Source organism: Chelonia mydas, chromosome 17 (genome assembly GCF_015237465.2).
Source record: "Chelonia mydas isolate rCheMyd1 chromosome 17, rCheMyd1.pri.v2, whole genome shotgun sequence".
Taxonomy (NCBI): domain Eukaryota; kingdom Metazoa; phylum Chordata; order Testudines; family Cheloniidae; genus Chelonia; species Chelonia mydas.
In genome coordinates, this window is record NC_051257.2 from 10387337 (window position 1) to 10411135 (window position 23799).

A 23799-nucleotide genomic window follows, 5' to 3' on the forward strand; every position below is an offset into this window, starting at 1 on the left:
CGCTATTCTCCTTGTTCAGTGGCTTCTAAGCCTGCGTGTGCTGCCTTCTCCTTTAGGAAATTCACAAATTCCTGCTTGGAATCCATTTTCCCCTTGTGTCTTTTGCTCTTTACACAGCAATAATCACACAAAGAAATCACACAGACACAGTCGGGCCCTGATAACCATGTTACTAAATCTACAGAAACACGTAGGGCCTAGTTATGCATATACACTGCTCTGGTTGATTTCTAAAACATACAACACAGTGAGCGCCACAAGAGGGTTCACAACTATTTAAAGAGATAACTACTCAATTCCTGTACACCATAATGGGAGTATCACATTTCAAAGTGTACATGGCTTTCATGTCTGTGGTACCTGTTCTATGGGAAGATGTATGTAGGTTTCCTAAGTGAGGCTAGCCATGACATCACAAATTCACCTGTGCAATGCTTTTGCAATCGGAGGATCTCGAGGTGCAGGTCATGGAGCAGTTCCATCTGTTCCTTCTTCAGGAAGGTGATATGTCGTTGCACGCTCTGGATCTGGTGCTCCAGGGACAAAGTCTCCATCGCAACAAAATTAACAGTCCAAGCCTGGAGGGAATAAATGGTTCGTGATCAGACATGCAGCTGTGTACTGTACTTGTGATTCAACTGGGGAGGTGAAAATTATTCCTGCAGCTTTACAAGAGACATTTGAAAGGGGAGCCTAACGCTACTGGAGATATATTACGAGCAGCTGAACCCCAGTCTTTCCTTTCTCTTCCCACACATTCGGGGTCCTGTGAGTCCCTTTACCTAGAGAGATTTCACCAGGGCTTTTTACTTATGACCCCCATTGCTTTGGTGTCTCACATGTATTAACGGATTGGGCAGAGAAGTTTTATCACCCCCCCCCCCACCTTGTGTATATGGGGCATGGAGACACAGATTAAACCGCTTTCCTAGGGTCGCACATGGGATCTGAGGTAGAGCAGGCAATCTAGGCCTGATGATCCACGTGGCCATCAATTGATGTCAGATATGTTTTTTTTTAGTTTACTTTTTAGAAACTAGGATCTCTCTCTCTCTCTCTCTCATATAAGAACATTAAGACTGCACAGTCAAGTACTAAAAAGTTAGGAACTGCTAGAATTGCATGAAATGCCTGTGCAACCTTAATTCAGAACCTTTGTGCATATGCCTTTCACAGTCTTTCATTACACTCTTCCATTTTATTTCTTTTTCCATAGGACCCCTTCCTCATTCAGGGCACAGAATGTTTGGTGCTCACTGACTGAGCAGCTATTCAATGTTTTGTTTTATCCTCACTGTTGCATGGGGCATACATTCCTTACTTACTGCCCACTAGTCAAACCTTGCTCTGAAGACAGAATTATGCATTTCCTCATGTGTGGTGGTTTTTGAATGGCTTTCCTCACTATAGTATCAATGTATCAAATATTAATGACTTCATTTTCACAACAGCCTGAGAGATGAGGGGGGGTGGTGATGGTATCTCCGTGCCTCGGTTTTCCATCTGTAAAATGGGTATAAGGTCAAAAGTATCAGCTGTTTTCTACCTGACTTCAGACATCCAGCACCTGATTTTTTTTTTTTTTTAAGAGTACATAGCATTAGATAGCACTTCATATGTTCAAAGCACAGCTCCCATTGATTTCATTTGCAGCTGAGAGTACTTGGCACTTCCGCAAGTCCGGCTCTGAATGAGGCAGGGGTCCAGTGAAAAAAATAGTATGTGATCAGATGTTTAAAGACTGCATCTTAATGGATAGGCACCAGGAGGCTGAATTAGGCATTGTCTAACTTTTGAGGGTTGGCTTTGCAACCTTAATGTTTTAGTGTGTACATGTGCATAAAATATGATGGGATGGCAGAAGAACTGTTAAGGAATAAAATGCTTAGCCAAATTGTCCTCTGTTACTGACATAAACTGGAGCAACTCCACTGATTTGAAATTTACACCAGCATAACTGAGAGCAGAATCTGGCCCTTAGTATAGGGAAGTTCCTACACTGGGGACTGCTTTTAAGAATCAGTGTAAGATAAAAATGGTCTCTATTGTACTACATATGTCTCCAGTGGAGCAGTTAATACATAGCACTCTACAGTGAATTTCCTCTCTCATTTACAGAGGCTTGAAACCAAGCTCAGATCTGCACCCCCTGGGTTGGAAGCTGGACTCTGATCTGGATCCAAATTCTGTAGCTGGTCCCTATGATCTGTAATAAGATCTTGACCCGAATCCAGACACCAAACTTTGGAGAGGGATCTGTTTCTGGATTCTGAGCTGCAATTTGCAGCTCAGCCCCATCTCTAGGACATCCTGACCTCTTAAAGAAATAAAATGGCTTTTCTGAATCCACTTCTTTGTCCCTCCTAGAGCTAAAGTGCATGTGAATACTTTGTGTGAGGCTGTTGGTAGAGCTGTGGCCTAAGGTGAAGCAACTTCTATCTGAAGCACAGCAGTGATATGGACTAAGACTCTGAAATAGTTTTGAGAAATCAGGGGAAGCTCCATTGCTTGGGACACTTTAAAACCAGACTGGCCAGAGCACCAGAATCCAAGTTTTGCTAGGAAGGATATAATTGTATCCAAATTTGTGGCTAACACCCCTGCTCTTTCCAAAACTGTCATGTGTTTCCTAAGGACCAAAAGTAAGTTAGGAGGTTGGTTTTATTTAAAAGAAGGCAAATTCAAAAGCACTGTGGCCTCCAACCCCCCCACAACATTATGAAGGGGCATTGGTTCAGGATGGGGGCGGGGGAGGGCGGTATCACTTACTGAATCACATGACCACTTGATGCACTTCCTGGGTTTTCCTTGGAGGTCTCCTATCCTAGTATTGCCCTGGCCTGAACTTGTTTAGTTTTTCTGAAATAGCAGCAGTAATTATATGCAGAAAATGCTGCAGTGTATTTCCTTTCCCATACATCTTAGTTATGCTTTAAAAGCAGATTCATCGCAGAGTGGAGTTCTATCTGGGACAAATTCACCCCTGAGTGGCGTTACACCAGGGTAAATTTGGCCCATCAGTTATCCTTTGACAAGCTATGTACTCTGAATGCATGAGATCTAATGCATGAAAAATACAATATGCTCTGTCTCACCCAATCAGTATTATGTAGCAAGGAGATTCGTCTGCTCTTATAGAGGAAGAACAATCTTTGCTGGTAATTCACATGACGGACAAGCGGTGATGTCAACTCTGTTTGCCGGAGGATGAGCTCCTGGAGGTTAGGGAGTTCATCTCTACATGTTAATTTCTTCTGTAATGGTGCTGCATTAGCCTGCCTACCTGTGCCACTGCGCAGCAGAGATAAAAATAAACCTCAAAGAATCTGTAATCCTGGGAAACACCATCACATGTGGATGTGGCAGCCATCCTTATTCCATGCATAAAACCCAGAGGGTGGGGGAAACAATAGATTTTTACTGTAGCAAAATCATGTTGATGGCTTGTGCTTGCTGGCAAAATCTTCCAAAGGATGGAATGCATCATTCTGTTACTTAGAAGCTATTCCCATTTCTTTTTTCCTCTACATCTGATGTCTTTTGCCATAACAGTATCCACATTAAGCAAACGCTTTAGATTATGCTTACAGCCCATGGATTTTTACTTAATTCTGTGGCATTCCCCCCCCCCCACCTCCTAATCAAATAAGCTCGATCACTGTAATAAGCCTTGGCAAACACCAGTTTCAATACTTTCTGTTGCCAAAACCTCTAAAAATCTGAGAGCCTTAATATCAGGACTTCCAAAATTAGGCACTAAAGCTAAATTAATAGCGGTGTGTGTGTAATATAGCGATATTTACATGTGCTACTGTTGTGATCACTTGCTGATAACCAGGTATTAGACAAGTCCACTCTAGTAATACTTTGCATTGTATAGCACTTTTCCTCCAAGGATCTCATTGAACTTTACAGATATTCATTGATGCAGCCATGCCACACCCCAGGAGATGTGTAGGTGGTTTTAGCCCCAGTTTACAGATGAGGGAACTCAGCCACAGAGGTGAGTGACTTGTCTGACTTACAACATGGCTGGGAAGTCCTTCAGACTTTGCTCTAACTATGAGATCTTACCTTCTCAGTTAGATTTTTTTTTTTTTTTTTATTAAGGATTGTTTTTTGATGGCTAAGACCATACCATCCACTGGCATAGAGCAGAAGGTCTTCTTTTGGGGGTGGAGAGACTTTCTTATGTGATAGCTGCCATCTCGGCTGACCACTGGGGATTGAATGGGGGTCAGGGAGGGGAGAAGGAGCACCTCTAGAGCTAAAAGCATGAGCTACTGCAGCTTGAGAGAAACAGTGAACGTTCCCCATGTGTGGCAGTAACAGACATTTTCTGAAGATCAGGCTCAGGGAGGAACCTGTAACACCCACTTCCTAGAAAGACTGGTCCTTAGCTCTACCTCCACTGTGCAGTGTTAGTGCTGATGGCTTTCTGATCTTTTGGGAAGAGAGGTGTGGACTTTGTCCCATTCCCATTCCTCTGCTGATTCCAGTGTGTTTCCACTCCTTTGAACCATCCTTTACTTCCCTGAGAGCGCTGTACTAGCTATTTAAAGTGGAACTATGCCAGTTTATACCAGCTGAAGATAGGTTTGTCAGATTTCATCTCCTTCTAATGTATGCAAAATGATGCTGATCATTCTCATGAGCAAAGCTGCCAAGAAGTCTTCTGAACAGTGAGGCATTTGGGCTAGGACTTTCAAGAAAGCTCACTGGTGGTTGGCTTAACTCTGCTTGATGGTAAAACTCCCCCTTGACTTCAATGGGAGCAGAGATGGGCTAACCAACACTGAATGCTTTCTTTTTACATCTGATGTCAGGCTTACATTTGTCAACAAGGACCGAAACGGGGGGTGTACCAAATCTGTGACATTGCCTGATACTGTGTTCAGTTGCTTAGAGCCATGAGCCACAATTAATGTTCTCTTTTCTTACGTGCTGCTTGGGGCATCAAACTGAAATTACTCATTGTTGCAGTCCAAGAAGATCAAAAACCAGGATCTCTGTTCTGATCATTCCATTGAAATCCATGGGGTCACTCTGGATTTGCCCTGGCGGTATTGCTGAGATTAGAATTGTGTTAGGGCTCTGTGTTTGGATTCTTCAAAACACCAAAAAGAGGAAATTTGGATAAACGTGACTGTAGCTTATTTTGGTGGTTGTAGTTTTCCATTGGCTACCACTGGGACCATTTATGAATGCAAAATAACAAGACTTCTGGTCTTCTAATGCTGTTTCCACCGTCTAGATTGAACAGTTCATGGGAGGTACAGAAACCCACTCATGAGATTTGTAAACACAAATAGCTAGCAAAGGCCAGATCCACACTTATACTAAGGCCACTTTATGCAATGCTAGACAGTATAATTTATATGTGCTTTAAGGTCCCTTTATATAGGGAGCGATGTAAACAAACATCAAGTCCAAATATTCCTTTGCCTATTTACCCTGCATGTCTGGATAGCCCATGTAGAGGTCTCTAGGGGTTCCTGACTCTCCCAGGAAGGCATGTCATCCAAGTCTCAATGCAGTCCTTAAATTCTGGCATTTTTTTTTTTTCAAATCTAATAAAATCCAGGTCTATATTAGTTTGACTTCCCAATTATTCCTATCTTTCTGTGTAGAAGCAATATAACTTTAGTCCTGTTCATTAGTTTTCTCTGGATAAGTCCATCCCACTTCAGAATATTTAGGCTGGGAACACAAATATAATTAGCGTTTTCCTCCCATTCAAAATACAGCACTAGCAGCTGGACGCTAACAGCTCACCAAACTGTGACCCATTCTTAACCATCTAACGGTTGATCACTTATAACTAAAACAACGTGCAAAGGTTAAGACATGGCATGATGGCACATAACAATTTCAGCTGAGCTGGCACGCTTTTTTTTATGTGCATCTTGTAGGTATCTAATAAGTGCTCATTGAATGCTAGGGGGATATTTTTATTTATGGCTGTATGTTTGTTACAGTACTTGTGGAATCACTTTTAATGGCTTCTGTGATTATAATGCACTTGCACATAAATTCTACATTTTCCTGACTCTATTGTCCAGGCATGATGAGACCCTGCAAATACAAATCATATTGCAGCAAAGGACACATTCTGCTCTCACTTACCCTGGTATTAATCTAGACTAATTCCACTGCCTCTGGATTTATGGAGGTGTAACCAAGATCAGAATCTGGCCTAAGTGAATATCAGGAAATTCATAAAGGTGGAATTTATCCAGATTTTGAACAGGGTTTCTAAAGGGAAGCTGTGGGAATCACATCTCTGGAAACATCTGTCACTAGGCTGGACAGAGCACTTTAGTACATATATATCTACAGTGCTATTTTCAAGTGATCTTGTCGTGTCTACATTAAATGTCTCTACTAGAATTGGTTGAAAATTTTCCACTGACCCTTTTTACCAGTGGAAAATAGATTCCCCCCACCCCCCCGTGAAGAAGGGAAGAATGAATTAAAACCCCTCTGACATTTCCTCAGTAAACATTAAACAATGGAGCATGGTTTTGCTTCTTTCCAAAATTTTAGTGGACACTATCGCCAGTTTCTAACTAGTTCTAGCCTCCAGTGATGTCTCCCTCTACCTCCCTTGTGAAATGGTTCTCTGGCCTCTAGTATAGATACTCAGGTAAAATTCCTGCTGTAAGAACTGCAAGCTTTGCTCCAAGTCCATTAGAAGCCTAAACACTCTCCACTGATTTACACTAGTGTAAATGAGTAATTCCACTAAAGTCAGGAGACCTGGGTTCTACTCCTGACTCTGCTGCTGGGTAACCTTGGGTGAGTCACTTCAGAGCCATGCCTCGGTTTCCCCATGTGTAAAATGGGGGATACAGTGCTTTGAGAGCTACTGATTGAAAAGCCCTATATAAGAGCTAAGTATTAAACTAAATGCAGTTACACTGGTACAACACCAATATGAAATTAGAACCAAGATCTAAGGCATTTAAATATATTAGATGATGTATCCTGCTCCTTTGACTGGCACAGTGGCTGACCTAGTTCTTATAGGCACTGATATAGCAAAGCACTCAGGGAGATTTCCCAAGACAGTAAGCTGCCCAACTCCTATTTGAGCTTTTGGAAATCTTCCCCCTTAAGTATGTGCTTGACTTCAATGGGTCTACTCGCCTGCTTAAAGCACATGCTTCAGTGCTTTGCTGAATGGGGGCCATAGAGCTGGACTTCTTCACAACTTCTAAGTTTTAGGGAGCTGCTGTAACACCAGGAGGCGTGTGTGTGAAATTGCTGTGAACATTGAGACTGGCACAATTGTGTTGACATGACACGCACTTAGTTGTGTTCATTGGAACACCATGGCATCATTGGTAAGAAGGCACAGTCATGCTGCTGTCACTAAGGGCAAACAGCAGAGAAGCCAGAGATGGAAGAGTTCAACTGACTCATTGTCTACGTTAGCTGGTGGAGGCTCAGGCTAGGGTCAAACCAGGGTTGAAATGCAATGATACCTCTCATGCTACCACTGAGATTTCTCAGGGCTGCCACTATGTCACCTTTCACAAGCTCTAAACCCACTCTTCAAATCTTTTCATTTTTAAGAAATGAGTCTTCTGTTCCCCTTCTATTTATTGTGCTTCTGTATATTATGAGTAACAACATAAGGGCCAATAACAATTACTAAGGCTGTAATTCAATCTTGGGGTTCCGATTAACATTTATAACCTGCTCAAGTGTGTTATATTATTGGAACCCTATGGCTGAATTACTGCTTTACAGTGGCAATCTGCCTATCTGTTAACCTACCTGGATTGCTTAAGAATTTTTAAATCTGATTCTTGGTGAATGATTGTTTCCTTTCTTTTTTCTCTGCCTTTACTGTAAAGTAGAGAGAGCAACAATTCATTGAGCATTTAATTCAATGAATATAGGTGAACAGTCACTTCACAAGATTTAACTGCTGTGCCATTTTAAAAGATGAGGAGCTATGCACAGGTCATCGTCTGTAATTCCTGATGTATAGTATTTTTTCCTATTGGCCAACGAACAGTTGATTAGTAATGCTTTACCCTTCTGTAGCATTTTCCATTCAATTACCTCAAAGCACTTGACTCTGGGGACCTTGGAGTGCTTTACAAACACTAACAAACTCATAGCCACCTTGTGGGGTAGGTACATACTTGTACCCCTGTTTTACAATAGGAATGCTGAGGCACAGAGAGGTTAACGGTCTGATTCACAGAGATGCTGAGCACCAGCACTTCCTTCCCATTGACTCACCATTGAGGTGGCAAGCGTATAGGAGCCATGAAAATCAGGTACCAAGAGCTGGATCCAATGCCCATCAAAGTCAACAGAAGTACTCTTCAGTGGGCAGTGGCTCAGTCCATACATGACTTACCTGTGGTCACACAGGCAATCTTTGGCAGAGCTAGGAAGAGAATCAAGGTCTCTTGCACAAGATCCCTTGTTCGTGTGCCAGTCTTCGTCCAACACTTCTCCATCACTTGAAGTCTTTACACTGAGACCAGATGCCTTTCTAAAAGAGTTCTAAAAGCTACTGGGCTTGATGCAGGAATTCCTGGTCGAAGTTCTAGGGTCTCTGATCTGCAGGAGATCAGACTAGATGATCACAATGGTCTCTTCAGGTCTTAATCTCTGAAAGTCCCGCTCACTATTGGTTCAGTGTACATGTTAATTACTAAGTGGAAACTCTTTGATTTACTGGCAGGAAAATGTTTGCAAAGGACTTGTTTAAAAAAAAAATAGACCATTTTAAACCCCGGGCAGGAGCCTGATCTCAACTAAACTGAAGAATTCTGAACAGATTTATTACTAGTAGATAAACTCCTCATGTTGACTACTTGGAATACACCATAAACTTTGCTGCTTAAGTTAGTGGTCCAGCCAGCGTTCATGTTACTGCTGTGAATTTTTGGGCATCAGTCCTGCAAAGGGAACCGGGCAAATTTCGAAAGGTATAACAGCATTCATACACCTAATAAGACTAGCAACTAGGAATCTTTATCTGCTTAAATCAGGGTAAACGTGAATGAAAAAACTGTTTCCTATCAATTATTTAAACATTCCTGCCCGAGTAACAGCTAATGTCTTTTTATTTCACTGCATACATTAAACATAAGGCCAACTTCTGTTCTCTTTGGCTTCACTGGAATTACACTCGGTTCATGTCAGCATTTCTGGGAGCAGAATTTGGGCCACAATCAACACTGTGCAGAGATCATAAGTGATTCCTTTGGCCTGATCCTGCAGTCACTGAATTCAAAACTCTGAATGCAAAACTCTCATGGACTCCACCTATTTCCACCAGCAAGTGCAGAGTCTCATGCACTTCTGAAACCATTATCTGCACCAGAAGCTCCAGGAAGGAAGAGCTATCAGCCCTAGGGCAACTTCTAAAACTGCACCAAGAAGGGCTCCAGGCAACTTCAGGAGGAAAAGTTCCCCCAGGTTACACAAGACCTTTTCACCACTGTAGGTCTAAAACCCGCTTGCATATCCTCTTAGGGAGATGTTACTTCTGTTGGCCCTAGAAAAGCTAAATCTGTGCTAGCTCTTTAATTCCTGCAGGAAAGAACTGCAGCTTGGAACCACTTTAAAGCCCTTCATTAGCTAGAGAGCACAAGGGAATGCTCTCATGTGGGGTGGAGAGAAAGCACGTTTATAAAGGGTTTTAATAACTTAGCACTAGCAGAGATATCAGAACCCCCCGCCATCAAACAGCTGGAATTCACCACCCACTGCTCTCCTTGCACCACCCCAGCCTCAGTGAAATGGGCCCTGCTGGGACTCAGGGCATGGTTTTAACTAGAGATGTTGGTGTCAGGGTCACTGAACAGGCTCTGAACCCATTAGATTTTAGTGTTTAATTCTTTTCTGAGTTTAACCAGGCACCAAAGGTGCTTCTCTTCTCTCTCTCTCTCTCTCCCTCTCCCTCTCCCTCTTCTGCCCCCCCCCCCCCAAGTCTAGTCTAAAGGAGAGGACAGAGCTGAGCAGGACACAGCCCAGGATGACTTTGCCTGATGATCATCCCAGTTCTGAAGCTGCTCTGGACCTGAGTCCCACTCAGCTAAGGACACTCATGAACACCAGGAGTTCCCATGCAATCATGCCGCCGCCGCCCCCCCCCCCGCGGACTTTCTGTGTCGCACCTCTTCTCTCCCCCCCCCCCATCTCCAAGACCAGATCTCCCCTGCTGACTCCCCCCCCCGACAACATGCCCCTCTTCTCTTACCTGGGGGGGCGAGAGGAGAACGTGCTGGCAGCTGCAGGGTGTCATCAAGGGAGGTCTTGCACAGCAGCTGGACAAGGGCGAAGCTTGATGGAGGGGTGGAGGCTTAGAAAAGCCAGGGCAACCTCCCAGCGTTCACCCGCATCCCCAACCCACCCCCCCAAAAATCCTCAGATGGGGGGGCGCAATGCAACCCCCCCCCTTCCCCCAGCCCCTCTTTTCCTTCTGCCCTAGATCTCCTCCCGGCGCACTGGCCAAGAAGCGGCGGTCTCCATGGCGGAGCCGGGCCCGGGTCGCCCCCCGCCGCCCTCCCCAGCGCCGCGGACGGGGTTGCAAGCCGCAGGCTGCCGGGGAGCGCAGAGCAGCCAGCCAGGCAAGGCGTAAACACACAGCAACGTGACCGGAACTGGTGAGCTCAGAGCCGGGCTGTCTGCACAGACAACCTCCGAGTGATGAAATCATCCCCGGGCGCCTCCCGGGAGAGGCGCCCGCTGCGCCGGAGGATGCTGATTTCAGCACGGGAAGAGGGGATTTGGGGCGGGGGGGAATCACCCCAGCAAGAGAGCTGCCTGGGTGGGAGCCCTTCGCCCCCTCCAGCCGCCCCACGGCTTCCAGGTCTGCTCGGCTGCGTCCAGCTCTGACCCCGGCAATGCAGGACCCCCCCCCCGCGCCCGCCCCAGTGCACGGTCCGTCTCCGGGGGAGGCGCCGGAGTCCCGGCTTCGTGCATCCCCGCGGGTCCAGGGGAAGGCGGAATAAAACTCTCTGGCCGCCCGCAGGTGGGGTAGAGCGGTGCTGTCCAGGGTGCTGAAAAGCCTCCCATGGGAAAGGAATCCCTCTTTCTCCCCCCCCCCACCGCCACCCATCGCCTTGGCAGAGGCCTCCGGAGCTGCAGCCAGCTCACGAAATGATTCCTCGGCCACTTGCCACCGCGTTCGTTCCCCGTTTTTGGAAGCTGCTCAGGACGGAAATCTTGCCTTCAAAAAATTAGCTCCCAACCTTGTGGGATTTTATGGCTGGCACATGAGGCGGCTGTTGTGGCCAAAGCTGCTTCCAGCTACTTTGAAGTGTAAGGGCACATATTGAGTGTTCAGTGTATAAACTGTGCCCGACAAGTAATGGCCCAGGGGAAGGATTTTTAAAAAAAAAAATTCAGTGGGAAGTGGGGTGGAGGAGGGAACATGGAGACAATGTTCCCGTCTGTTCCCCTCACCTCTGGAGTTTAGAAGAAACTAGAAAAATTCAAAATCTTTAGTGAAAAAGGTGGGGAATTCCTTGATGGTGTCTAGAGAATGGTTTACCCCTAGTTTGGTGCAAGTTCTACTCCCACATACATACAAAGGGAGCTACTCTGACCTGGCCTTGTGTGATATGCTTGGAATCCATGTGTGGGGTTTCATAATATAGATCTGATTATTATAAAACTACACACACAAATACCTAGAATAATATATACTAGGCCAGATCCTCAGCTGGTGTAAATAGCTCAGTCGAGGTCACTAGATGGACAGCGATGTGTAGTCACATCAGCTGAGGCTCTGGCCCACTGGGGTTATTCAGGTATGAAAAGTGTTCCAAAACACCACAACAATGCAATACTTCCCCATGGGTTTCTTAAGGCAAATGCCAGAGAAAATAAGTTTTGCAGCAGGTCCTAAACCCAGCCAACTCAAGATCTGTTAGAGAGCCCCTTGTGTCGGTCATTTAAATGTTCTCTCCATTTAGGGTGAGAACATCATTTGTGTGATGCTACAAACTTGTCTGGGAAGAGTTTTCTAGATACTACAATCAGGTTATCTATTATGGGCATTGCAAATATAATAAATAATATGTTACACTTTTCAGCTTTTCATTTGTAGATCTCAAAGCAAGGTCACACAGACTCAGATCCTCAAAGGCATTTAGGCACTTAACTCCCATTGAGATCTTTGAGGATCTGGGCCACAGTGGCCAAGGCAGGAATTGAGAAAGAGAGGTAAAGCCTCAGCTGCTGAAAACTCTCATTGCTCCATTGATTTCAACGATGGACTAGGTGTAATTTCATAGGTGTGTTCTACCTCTGGGACTCTGTGATTTTAATAAGCAGAAGGCCAGATCCTTCACTGGTGTAAATCAACATGGCACTATTGAGTGGGGCAATGCTAATTTACACAAGCTGAGGACCTGGCTTAGAGTTTGGAGTCAATTTATTTTATGGAGCCAGGTTAATTTACACTAAACCAGAATTGGTCAAATAAAGGAAAAATATTGGTGAATAATTATTAATGGGGGGAAAAACCCTCTATTTCCAACTAATTATTCAGGCTTCTCGATTTAATCCCCATTACATTTGCTGGAGACTGGGAAACTCTATCTCTTCCTCACACACAGCCATTCATGCCTACTCTTGCCGGCTTTTCTTCAAATGAGGTGCTTATAACAAATGAGTTCCTTTCTGGAATGCTGAGTTAAGTGATAGATTAAAATGAGCATAATGATGACTTCCTAATTCAGAGAAATGCTGTTGCATTATTACTGCCATCCTCACATTTGTAACGATCAGATCCACATTTGCCAATACATAATTTATTTCTATTCATAGTTTGCTCTGCAGGAAGGTTTATTTTTAGTGTCTCATTTTCCCTTCCCTACATTATTTTATCCTTCAAAACTATGAATTGTATCAAAGGGGTGGGGGGGGGGGAGAGAAAGCGAGGGGATGATTTCTGAATGCATCATGTTTCACTGGATTTGTATGCTCTTCATTGATTTTTCCACTATATAAAAGACAAGTCTGCAAACGATCAAGGTCAGACATTCAGGGACAGACAGATGCCTCCTAAATGAGGTCATTGCTCCAGGATACACTTAGATTGATGAGAGGGGCGGTAGTGGAATACAATCTATCCTTTGTGCCCAGAATTAAGTGTGGATAAAGCATCCTGACTCTAGTGATTACCTAGCAGCTTGGATTCAGCCACAATGCACACATGCTATTAACACATTTTTGAAGAGTGTTTCTCTAGCAGTTTTTCTCAGTTTTTGATTGGAGTATGACAGAAGTTCTTCAGCTAAAGCCTCCAGACAGTGCCCATTATCTAGTAATATTTCAAACCAAACAACAACCATGATGATCCTTACTAGTGCGTCCTATTATGTTAATCAGAGTCTGCTTTATTGACAGGTATGAGGGTGATCTGAGATCAGTACTATGGGGAAATTCACCCTATGCAGAGTCCTTGCACAAATCCTATGCCAAATTAAAGTCTCACTTAAGCCCTCAAACTAGAAATAGAGTGAATATCAACCTATATTGTATTTAATTGAATATATATTAATTACATTACACTGAATACATAGAAATGGATTCACTATTGCATACTTTTTCTTGGAGTTAAAGGATAACAAAGCTCTGGAATAAAGATATTATAAAAAAGTTTCCAGTGACACACACACACATAAATCTGAAGATACTTAAATGTCAAGAACAAATTACTGGTTCACCTAAACCCCTTGGCGGATAATGTGCTGCTGTCAGTACTCCGCAGAATGAGATTTCTGCAGTTTATTGGATGAGCATCCTCCTCAGAGGAACCCCTTAAGATAGAGTGGAACCTCTTGTAAGAAAGTTGTTATAGGCTAAATACTGGTCCCATTGAAATCAAGAGTAGTTCAGCCATTGAAACCATTAGGATGAGCTATGGCCTTATATACACAGGTTCACTATGACTAGAATTGCAATCTATTCACTACAATGCACTGAAAGAACTAGAGTGCGCATGCCCCATTCTGGAAACATTTGCTATTGAGCATTGTGTTTACCCTGTAGTAAGTGTATGCATGAATGTGCCCTTTGGATTGACTTCCCTGGAGACAGAATTGCTCTATTGCTCATCACCACGGGATTTCTTTACTGGTGTTCATTGTTTTTTATTTTGAAAGCAGCCTATAAGAGTTCAATAAATCTCCAAGAAATAAATAATTCAGTAAATCTAGGGGAATTCTGTCTGGATTTCATGCAGTCTAGCACACTAGGAGTTCCTTTACCTGACACTGACCTCTAGTGGCACTGACATAATATTCAACTATTCAAAACCATCACAGAAATTCAGTTTTGCACTATTACATTACCAATCCAAGGCCCCAGTCTTGCAATGAACCCTGTGCTCATGTGGAACCTCAAAGAAACCAGTGGGGCCCTGCGTGGGGGCAGAAATCTGCCTCTGCAAAGCTTACTGTAGGGTGAAGCCCTAAACTCCTTTGATTATGACTAATACATTGTGGGTAACGTTTGCAAATGTGCCTAAGAGGTACAGGAGCCTAAGTCCTATTTTCAAAGTGACTTAGGTGCCTACAACCCATTGACTTTCAATCTATATATTTGTAGGGCTGTCAATTAATTGCAGTTAACTCACGATTAACTCAAAAAAATTAATCATGTTTAAAAAAATTAATTGTGATTAATCACAGTTTTAATCGCACAGTTAAACAATAGAATACCAATTGAAATTTATTAAATATTTTTGGATGTTTTTCTACATTTTCAAGTATTAAACCCTCCCCACCACTGCAAATTTTTAGAGGTGCTGAGCATATACCTCTCGCATTGATTATACGTGCTTGGCTTCTCTGAAAAGTGAGCCTCAAGCTTTTATCAAAGCAGAGATCAGTAGAAATATTTCCATAATTTAGAAAGGAACACAACACAGAAGTTGTTTTTCAACAATAAACATCCTTCTGTGGCGTTTGCAACCCAAACATTGCACCAAAGTAAAACTCTCATTGATTTCATGCTTCCAAGTGACTGTAAACAGAGCCTGACTTCATGGCTTTTCTTTTTGCAAACAGAGAAATACATACAGTAAACAAACATCTTAGACCGCGAAAAATCAACCGATCAAACCAATGCTTTCTAAGGTGTTATCAGTAACATAGATAAAGGAATGTGTTTATTTGCAGTATTTGGGTATGGATTTTCTCCACAGTAGTGCTCATCTGAACAAAGTTACTCATAGAGGGCTTGATCTAACACCCAGAGAAGTTAATGGGAGTCTTTCCAATGGTTTGAATGGGTGTTGGGTTGCCAGCCATGTGTAAGTGTTTGCAGAATCAGATTTTTTTATTTTAAAGCAAGCAATGTCCTTTTAAATGGAGAAATACATGATTAAGATGGTGGTTTCCTTGTTTGGCCATTTAGTACTTTATTTTCTTTGCTTTCATGTTTTCTTTCTTTAAGGATTCTCTCTCCAACGTACTTTGTTCTTTTGGCTCCAGGCTGTATTATCTTTCCCTCCTAAACTCTTTAGGACCTGCGTGAGAATTAGATTGCAAACTCTCTGGGGAAGGGAATAGCTTTTTGTTCTGTGTTTGTACAGTGCCTAGCACGATTTGGGTCCTGGTCTGGGACTGGGTGGTACAAAAATACAAATTATTAATAACTATGTGACTTCCTGCTCTCTCCTAATCTCCACTCCCCTCTAAGGCAAACCATTCAAGGTGGCTTAAGGGGTATAGGAATGGGGTGGGGGTGGAGGACACAGTACGATGAAGGATGTTGACCTGTGGCTGATCTGTGTGTAAACCGATGAGTAGGCTGTGTGGGATAGATGCTCTTACCCAGGGGTGGCCAACCTGTGGCTCCGGAGGCACATGTGGCTCTTCAGAAGTTAATCTGCGGCTTGTCTAGGCACCGACTCCGGGGCTGGAGCTACAGGTGCCAACTTTCCAGTGTGCCGGGGGGTGCTCGCTGCTCCACCCCTGGCTCTGTCACAGGCCCGGCCTCCACTCCACCGCTTTCCGCCCCCTCCCCTGAGCCCGCCATGCCCTTGCTCCTCCCTCCTTTCCCCCAGAGCCTCCTGCATGCCACAAAACAGCTGATCGGGAGGTGCGGGGAGGGAGGGGGAGGCACTGATTGGTGGGGCTGCTGGTGGGCAGGAGGCGCTGGGAGCGGGGTGGGGGGAGCGGATGGGGGGCTGCTGACGTATTACTGTGGCTCTCTGGCAACATACATTGGTAAATTCTGGCTCCTTCTCAGGCTCAGGTTGCCCCCCCACCCCCACTCTTACCCAGTGAGATGTAATTAGCGTTGAGTGAATAATTTATACTGGATACTTTATTCAGTGAATTTTGCCTCCTCTTTTGCTTGCGGAACAGCTGTGAGCAGGTTGTGATTTCCTCAAATGTATTCATCATTCCAGTGTATTCCAGGCTCAATTGTGCAAATGTTTGGATTGCAGGCACGATAGAGGGGACTATTTCTTGATTTTTTAAAAGCAAATCTGGCCCGGAGCCATTTGATCTTGTGTAGGACCGTTTCCTGATGCTATCCAGAAAATTGAAAGTGTCCCTCTAATTGTGTTGAGGCTGCTGCTGCTGGAAGAAATGGATCCTGTACTGCAGCTAGAACCCTTCACTAGGTGGTCAATCCAGGAACATACAGACAAGGAAGCCCAGGTCCAGATTCTGGTTGCTTTAGTTATGCTGGGTAGCACCTTACTCCAGAGAGGTCCCATTGATCTCAAACAGGCCACTGAGAGAGTACGGTCCTTCTTAACATCAGTAAAGGTATTGGAATCTGGCCCCCAGTCTATCATGCAAGAAACAGAACTATTGAGTGCATCAACAAGAAGTGTGAGGGGGGCTTGTCGACATGGAAACTGAGTGTGTGGTAAGATGGGGTGAAAACGTACATGCTAGGTTGCCGTGTAATAACTGGCTGTGTGGACCCTGCTACTCTGCTGCAATGGCAGCAGGTCAAAGTGCCCTGTGGAACTTTTAGTGCACGTTGGCCGGTAGAATCCTGCCCGGGACTCTTTTTGAATCCTGTCCTGCTATTACGGCAGCGGGTCCTGCAGGACGCATGGGGGCCCAGTCCCACTGCAGGGCTCTGTTGGCAGGTTCCACACAGCCACGTAGCGTGGGTAAGCTAGTGTGCTGTAGATTCACTCCCTGGCTTGCTCGCTCTAAGTCTCCGTGAGGACAAGCCCTGTGCTAATCAATGGTACTGCTCTGCATAAAACCCATCGCTGGCAGAAACAAGAAGTGTGTGCAGGATTGAGTTTTAAGGCACTGATTGAGCAGGTCACTTAAGTATGTGCTTAACTTAAAGCATACGAATAGTCCTGTTGATGTAAATGAGACTACACCTGCGCTGAGAGTTAAACGTGTTAAAGTCTGAATTCAACAAAGCACTTAAACATATGTTTACTTTTAGTACATGCTTCAGGGCCTGATTCTCAATTATCCTTCAGGCTGGTCTGCACTGAGAAGTTTTAAAGGTATAATTTCAGTGAGGCTTGTGGTTTTTTACCGAAATAATTATACTGGTAAAAGCCCTAGCATGCGTGCAGTAATTATGGTATAAAAGGTGCCTTATTTTTATTCCCCTTCCCATACAGGAAGCTATGCTGGTATAAAGTACCTTCATAATACCCTAACTGCATTCACCGAACGGGGGTGGGGTCCCCACCCCCAATTTTCTAGTGTAGGCAAGGCCTAAGTCCCCTTTACTCTGCTCTGGGAGTGTAAAAGGATCTTAAAATGGGAGTAAATTAGATTTACACCAAAATCTCTTCACAGTATGATATAACGGAGCCTTAATGTAACTGAGAATCAGGGGCCAGATTTTAAAGGGATTTAGGCATGTAAAGATGCAGATAGGTACCTAATGGAAATTTTTAAAAGTGTCTAGGCACCTAACAAGGCAATACAAGTTACGCACCTAGGTCCTTTTGAAAATCCCACTTGGTGGTTTTCTACGCTGTGCCTAAATACCTTTAAAAATCTGGCCTCAAGCCCGTAAATCGGCATTGGCTTAAGTATGTGCTTCAATTAAGCTTGTGCTTAAGTGTCTAACTGGATCAGAGACTCAGTATGTATTTAGCTGCCTTCATCTCCCAAAACTAGTCTTTAGGGCAATTTCTGCTGTAATATAATTTAATTTGACTTTAATTTTGCCTTAAATGCTATTTCTCAGTCTTATTGAGGTGTCTGGTCTTCTAATTGCTGTGAAGAACCTCATAAGAAACTCCTTTAAATGGTGCAGGACTGAAAGCTAGAGGGTTTTGATAAATTGAACATTACTTAATATTACCATGGGGATTTAAAAATATCAGAGACTTGAGGATATTTGCTCGAGCTCAAATTTGTAAACCTTCAGAGAGATCCTGCTCTGCATACTCACAAGAGGACAGAAGAATTTAGCCTAAGCAATGTTGTTCAGTGGTTGTGGTGGCACAACCATATTCTGCGAAGGTTAAATGCACCTAGATTTGGAAAATAAATAATAACAGGCAGAATCCTGAAGAGGTCCTGGTCTTGCAGTGAGATCCATGCAGGCAGACTCTTGTGGCTCATTGAAATCAATGATGCTCTTTGCTGACGCAAATCCCACCTGTGCAGATCCAGTTGCAGTATTCTGGCAGAAAGTGGGAGTCAATGTAACTTACACTCGCTTTATTGTGCCTTTACCCTGCTGGCGTGGTGTAAATGGGTCTTAATATCGATGAGTCTGACCAGATTCATGCAAAATGCTTTATTACTGTTTCTTTTTATCACATGTATTTACTTGATCTCCATCGCCATCTGAGCACCGCACAATCTATAATTAGGCTCGGCAGAATTTGATTTTTATTTTTTTATAATTTCAGTGGATAATAAAACTGTGTCATAAGTTTTCACAACTCTGAAAATTTGTGGGTTTTAATCATTTTATTGATTTAAATTTTCACAATTTGGGGGGGTGTCAGACAAGAGGGGCGCCAGGCAATAATAATTTAATGACCGTAGATGTTGAGATTCAAAAAGTTAAAGCCTCATAGCCATTAAAACACAACTTTGTCAACGTCGTATGTCAAAATATACAAAGTAAATATCTTTAAATCAAACTCTAAGTTTGCAAGCAGCATTTTCCTCACTTTGTCTATCTGTAAATTTCCGATAATTATCGATGGAAACCCTTTTTCATCAATTTGTGTGTAATGGTCTACGGACATTTACCAATAACAATCAAAATCCTTCCGAGCCTTTATCCTCTCAATAAATCCTCCTGTGATGTAGGGAAGTGCTGTTATGTTTTATGCTTACAGATGAGTACTTGAGGCACGGATCCTCAAAGCACCTAATTCCTGTTGATTTCAATGGGATTTAGGCACCTACCTACTTCTGAGGATCTGAGCCAAAGTGACTTGTCCAAGGTCACCCAGGAAGCCTGTGGTAGGGCATGGACTGGAACCCACATCTCTTGAGTAGCATCCTGGCCACCTTGGTATTCCAATTGATCCTATAGGCCCTAACCAAGATTGGAACTCTTCTTCACCAGGCATGGTACATCTATGTAACAAGAGACAGCCCCTCGCTTGTAAAGCTTATAATCTTCTTCCATGTGAGTTTTGCTTATGTTCTTGAGGATTGGTCACTTACTGCATCATCATAAAAGCATTTCTGTACATTGCATAGCATTGTATTTTTTTTAGAGGGAAACTGGAGCCGAAAGCATGGTCTCATCGCTTGGCAGTATCGAGTCCTCTGTTTTAGCTTGTGAATTTATAATGAGCGTGTGACAAGGGCACTTCTTGATGATGGATGAGTACTGCAATGAGATCCCAATCTTGGGTGATAACTTTTATGAATATAAACATCATGCATTTTTTGTGTGTGTGGACATTAAGCAGCCAGAAAATACATCCGCCAAATAGTATAAGCATTTCTGTTAAGATTTCCCTGGGAAACAGGGAAAAAGTGCATAGAATTTAAGGGAGGCCTTATAAAATCAATATCAATAAATATATCTAACTCGAGGATTGAGTACATTGAATTGTATGGGAAACACACCTTTGAAAGGCACACATGATAGATCCTCTGTGTATTCTGCCACGGAATTTGCCATGGAATCCATCCTTCGTCTCCTATTCTAAGCTCTTTTCTCCTTCTTTTATTTAAAAGAGAGGTGCTGATCCTGCAAAGACCTAGGTGCATGCTTAGCTTGATCTACTTGAGTAGTCACATTGATTCCACTCGCACTACTCATAACCCATGAAGTTAAGCATGTGCCTACATCTTTGCAGGTTGGCGGCCGATGTTTTTATATCCTCTTGATTGTGAAGGCGACCTTGAAAACATGAACTCGAGGCAGTGTTGTCATCCTGAATTGATAGGCTCTGTGAGGTGGGAACCCATTTCCTCAAAGGGCTGTTAACCTGGAACTGTAATTATGACAATTCAGGTGTCAACAACTGCTGGCTGATAATTGCTTCCAAAATATCCTGCTGATGCACTTGGTCCAAACTGTTTCCCATGCTTCGTCAAGTGTCAAAAGCCCCAACTATCAGCTGACAGTGCTTCCAGCCAACTTTCACTATGTAGCTCTGTGTTATCGTAATAGAGAAAACAGTGCCAGGCAGAAAACGTTCAAGTCCCTGCTCCCCACAGGCTTCCTCCAGTGTGAGCTTGAGCAAGTCACGTGGTCTCTCTATGCCTCACTTTCCTATTTGTAAGGTGAACATAAGAGTACTTCTCCACCCCCCAGAGATGTTAGGAGGGATAAATATGTTAATGGTTGTCAAGTGCTCAGACAATATGGTAACACACGCCATAGAAAAGAGAGATTAAAAAAACCCTCAGTGTTTGATTTAAATGAAGCTGCTGCAAAATTGCTGTTCTGTTGCATGGATCCAGGGAGTTTGCAATGGAATGGAGGTCCCTTTGCCTGGGAAATACAGTGTCTTGCATATGACTTCCTAAGGACTAGGCTCCAAACACCAAGCATGATCCAAAGCTAGTTGGGCATCTTTCCACTGACTTCAATATGCTTTGGATCAGACACTTAGTTTGCAGGTATTTTTCCTATGTATTAGAATTCTGGTTCTATCATATAGTTTCTTATATTGCTTTCATCACCACAGTATCTGAGCACCTTCCCTTGTGCATTAAACATGATTCTCGTCTGACTGTCACATGTGGTTCGTTCTCTCCCTCAGCCACTTTCTTGGAGAGAACTGTGTGCAGATAGAGTAGTGTTTTGGTTTTTCTTTTTCTTTTTAAATGGACAAAATGAAGAATATAAACAAATTCTGTGTGTTGTGGGGACATCCCTAAGCTTCTCGTTATAGTTAAGTCTAAAATCTGAGGGTTATGACCATAAAATTCCTATACATTTGTGCGCACCTCACCTATGCATGTAATACGTGGTGCCTTGCAAACTGGGTTATTGGGGGAACACATTGGGTATTGGTTTACATAAGATAGACATGCACAAAATGTTCACAGAGGAATTGCCTAACTTCAGAAATCTGGCATTTTCCAAATGTCAGCTACATGAAACGAGCATCTACAAATTAAAAAACAAACAAACCACACCTTTTCCTAAGACAATGAAATCATAATTCTCAACAGTGCAGAAACAAAGGGTTAAATAAGTGTGCAGTTTCTGAAAATGTCAGTAAAATATTTCACTGCAGATGAATCCATATCTGTATTCTTTTAAAAAGCTCTAGATAGATTTTTTTGCAGCACCCAGAGGCTTAAATCAGTAGTGTTATTTTGAATGGGTTCTACTGTTGGTTTTTGCAAGCCCAGTGCCATAAGTAAAGTAGAAAATCTAACTAATTAGATGTATGTAAATATATGCTGCCAGATTAAATCAAATGAATTGCACAATTATCCTGTATCTTTCCCCAAGTGCCTCGTGAATAACATCAACTCTGAACAATTTAGGACTGTGCCCCATGTGAAATGAGTTTTATGGTCTCAGCTCAGTTCTCAGTCAAGGGTCATCCATACCAAAAAAATTCCCACCAGCTGTGGGACTAATTGTCAGAAGGAAGGAATGGAGACAGACCTATGCATCCACGTCTAGAAGTGGTCCCTCCAGGCTAGGATGGAGGGAGGCACTATGGTCCCTAATGTCCCTGTTTTATGGACAGACTTGTCCTGTCCCAAGAGTCCCCTTCCCTGCAGTGTCCCCTCTCCCTTCACTTTTCTTTCCATCCCTTCCTAACTAACCTCCCTCTTCCCCATACCCAGTGCCATTTGCTGCTATCATATTGTTCATTCTGCTTGTGTTATATCCCTTCCCTTACCATGTGTCTGTTTTACCTGTAAGCTCTTCAGGGGTGGAGCTGTCCACCGCTTTCTGTTTGTACAGCGCCTAGCTCCAAGGGGCTCCGTTCTTTGTCAGCTCCCAGGTACCACTGCAGTAAACAAAATAACACCAGAATAATGTCCTTGTCCAGCTCTAAACTCACAGACCCACGGAGTACAAGAACAGTCTGAGCTCGAGGTTAGCCTGGACTAAGCCCCCACCCCGGCATCCAACTAGCCCGAAACTTTGGGGGCAAGTCCTGCTGCGGATTCAAACGGGGGAGGTGTCTGCCCCAGGGCCGGGGAGCTTGAAGTCCCACGGGACTGAGCTGCTGCCAGCGGGGGCCAAGCAAGGCGATCCGGCAGCCAAGAAACCTCCCTCAAAGCAGGAGCCTGAGAGAGAAACTCCAGCTGCCGGGGGTTTGGGGCTGGGGGCGTCCCGTGAGCGTCCCAGCCCCGGGGCTGCTCGGCGCGCGGCCTCTGGCCTCGCCCCCCCCCCCGGCTCCAGCTGGCGTTTGGGTGGAAAGCTAGGCTCGCTCAGCCCTTTTCTGCCTTCAATGCACCAGTTCAGGGGCTAGGGCTGCTGCTACCCAGCCTCCGCTCGCCCCTGGCTGGAGGCGCAGTCCGGAGCGGCCCCCAGCAGCACCCCCAGGACACGGCCGGGGGGGGCATGGCATGCCGCAGAGCGCCGGGGGAGAAGCGATGGGAGCTGGTGCGATGGTGAGTGGGGGGCGGGGGGGGGGGGAATCCGAGTTTTAGCAGGAGGTGCTGGGGAGGGGTCCGCTGCTGCCCTGGAGGTGGGAGGGGCCTTGAGGCTGGTGAAGGGGACTTGGGGGTGAGTCCGCTGCTGCACTGGGGTGGGGTTTCCCCCCCCCCTCCATGGCTGCCCTGGGAGGGGAAATCCCCAGCTGCTGCAGTAGGGGTGAGGTGGGAGGGGGGCATCCCCGATGCTGCTCTACTTGCGGGGGGGTCCTAGCTGTTGGATGCGGAGGGGGCGCCAGGGAGATCCACCCTTGAGGAGGAGCTCCTAGGTGCTGGTGACTTTGAATCCAAGCTGCTGCCCTGGGGTGGGGGTGGGGGAGATGGGAGGGGACAGGCCCCAGCTTTTGCATTGGGAGCGGTGTCCCAGCTGCTGCCCTGGGAGTGAGGGGCGCCAGCTGCGGTGTTGGGGTTGGTGGTGCCCTGGCTACAGGGAGGGGGGGAGTCCCAGAGGTGCAGCATCCCAGCGACTGCACTGGAGGTCTTTGGAGCATGGGGTCTTCCAGCTCCTGCAGGGGTCCTGGGCAGTGGGGAGGTGTGTCCGGTGTCTGCTGCAGGGAGGTCCTGAGGAGGAACCCCCCCTCCCGCCCGCCATTTCTTGTAGGGGGTCTATCTTAGACACTGCTCCAGGGGAGGGTCTTTGAGGAGGGGCCCTGATGCTGGTGAGGGGGACGTATGGGATTGTCTCATCTCTGGCACTGGGGAGGGCAGAATCCTTGCTGCTGGTGAAGGGGATCTTCCTAGGGTACATCCATCT

The 23799-nt window shown here is 44.7% G+C and overlaps 2 protein-coding genes across 3 annotated transcripts in view; one reads left to right on the top strand and one right to left on the bottom strand.

Annotated features, from left to right (window-relative positions):
- Positions 1–10632, bottom strand: part of CCDC92B (coiled-coil domain containing 92B) — a 57106-nt gene extending 46474 nt beyond the window's left edge. Inside the window, exons 1-2 of the mRNA XM_037880599.2 lie at positions 10232–10632; positions 425–578 (exon numbers count right to left, since the gene is read on the bottom strand). Of these exons, the coding sequence (XP_037736527.1) occupies positions 425–578; positions 10232–10276 (199 nt within the window). The 5' untranslated portion in view covers positions 10277–10632. The remainder of the gene's footprint in view (positions 1–424; positions 579–10231) is intronic.
- Positions 1–23799, top strand: part of RAP1GAP2 (RAP1 GTPase activating protein 2) — a 293053-nt gene that overhangs the window by 15435 nt on the left and 253819 nt on the right. Inside the window, exon 1 of one of the 2 annotated variants that reach the window (XM_043531450.1) lies at positions 22648–23003. The exons of the other annotated variant lie outside the window; for it this stretch is intronic. Within the exon in view, the coding sequence (XP_043387385.1) occupies positions 22954–23003 (50 nt within the window). The 5' untranslated portion in view covers positions 22648–22953. Of the gene's footprint in view, positions 1–22647; positions 23004–23799 lie in introns of those variants that run through there. 2 annotated transcript variants of the gene reach the window in all.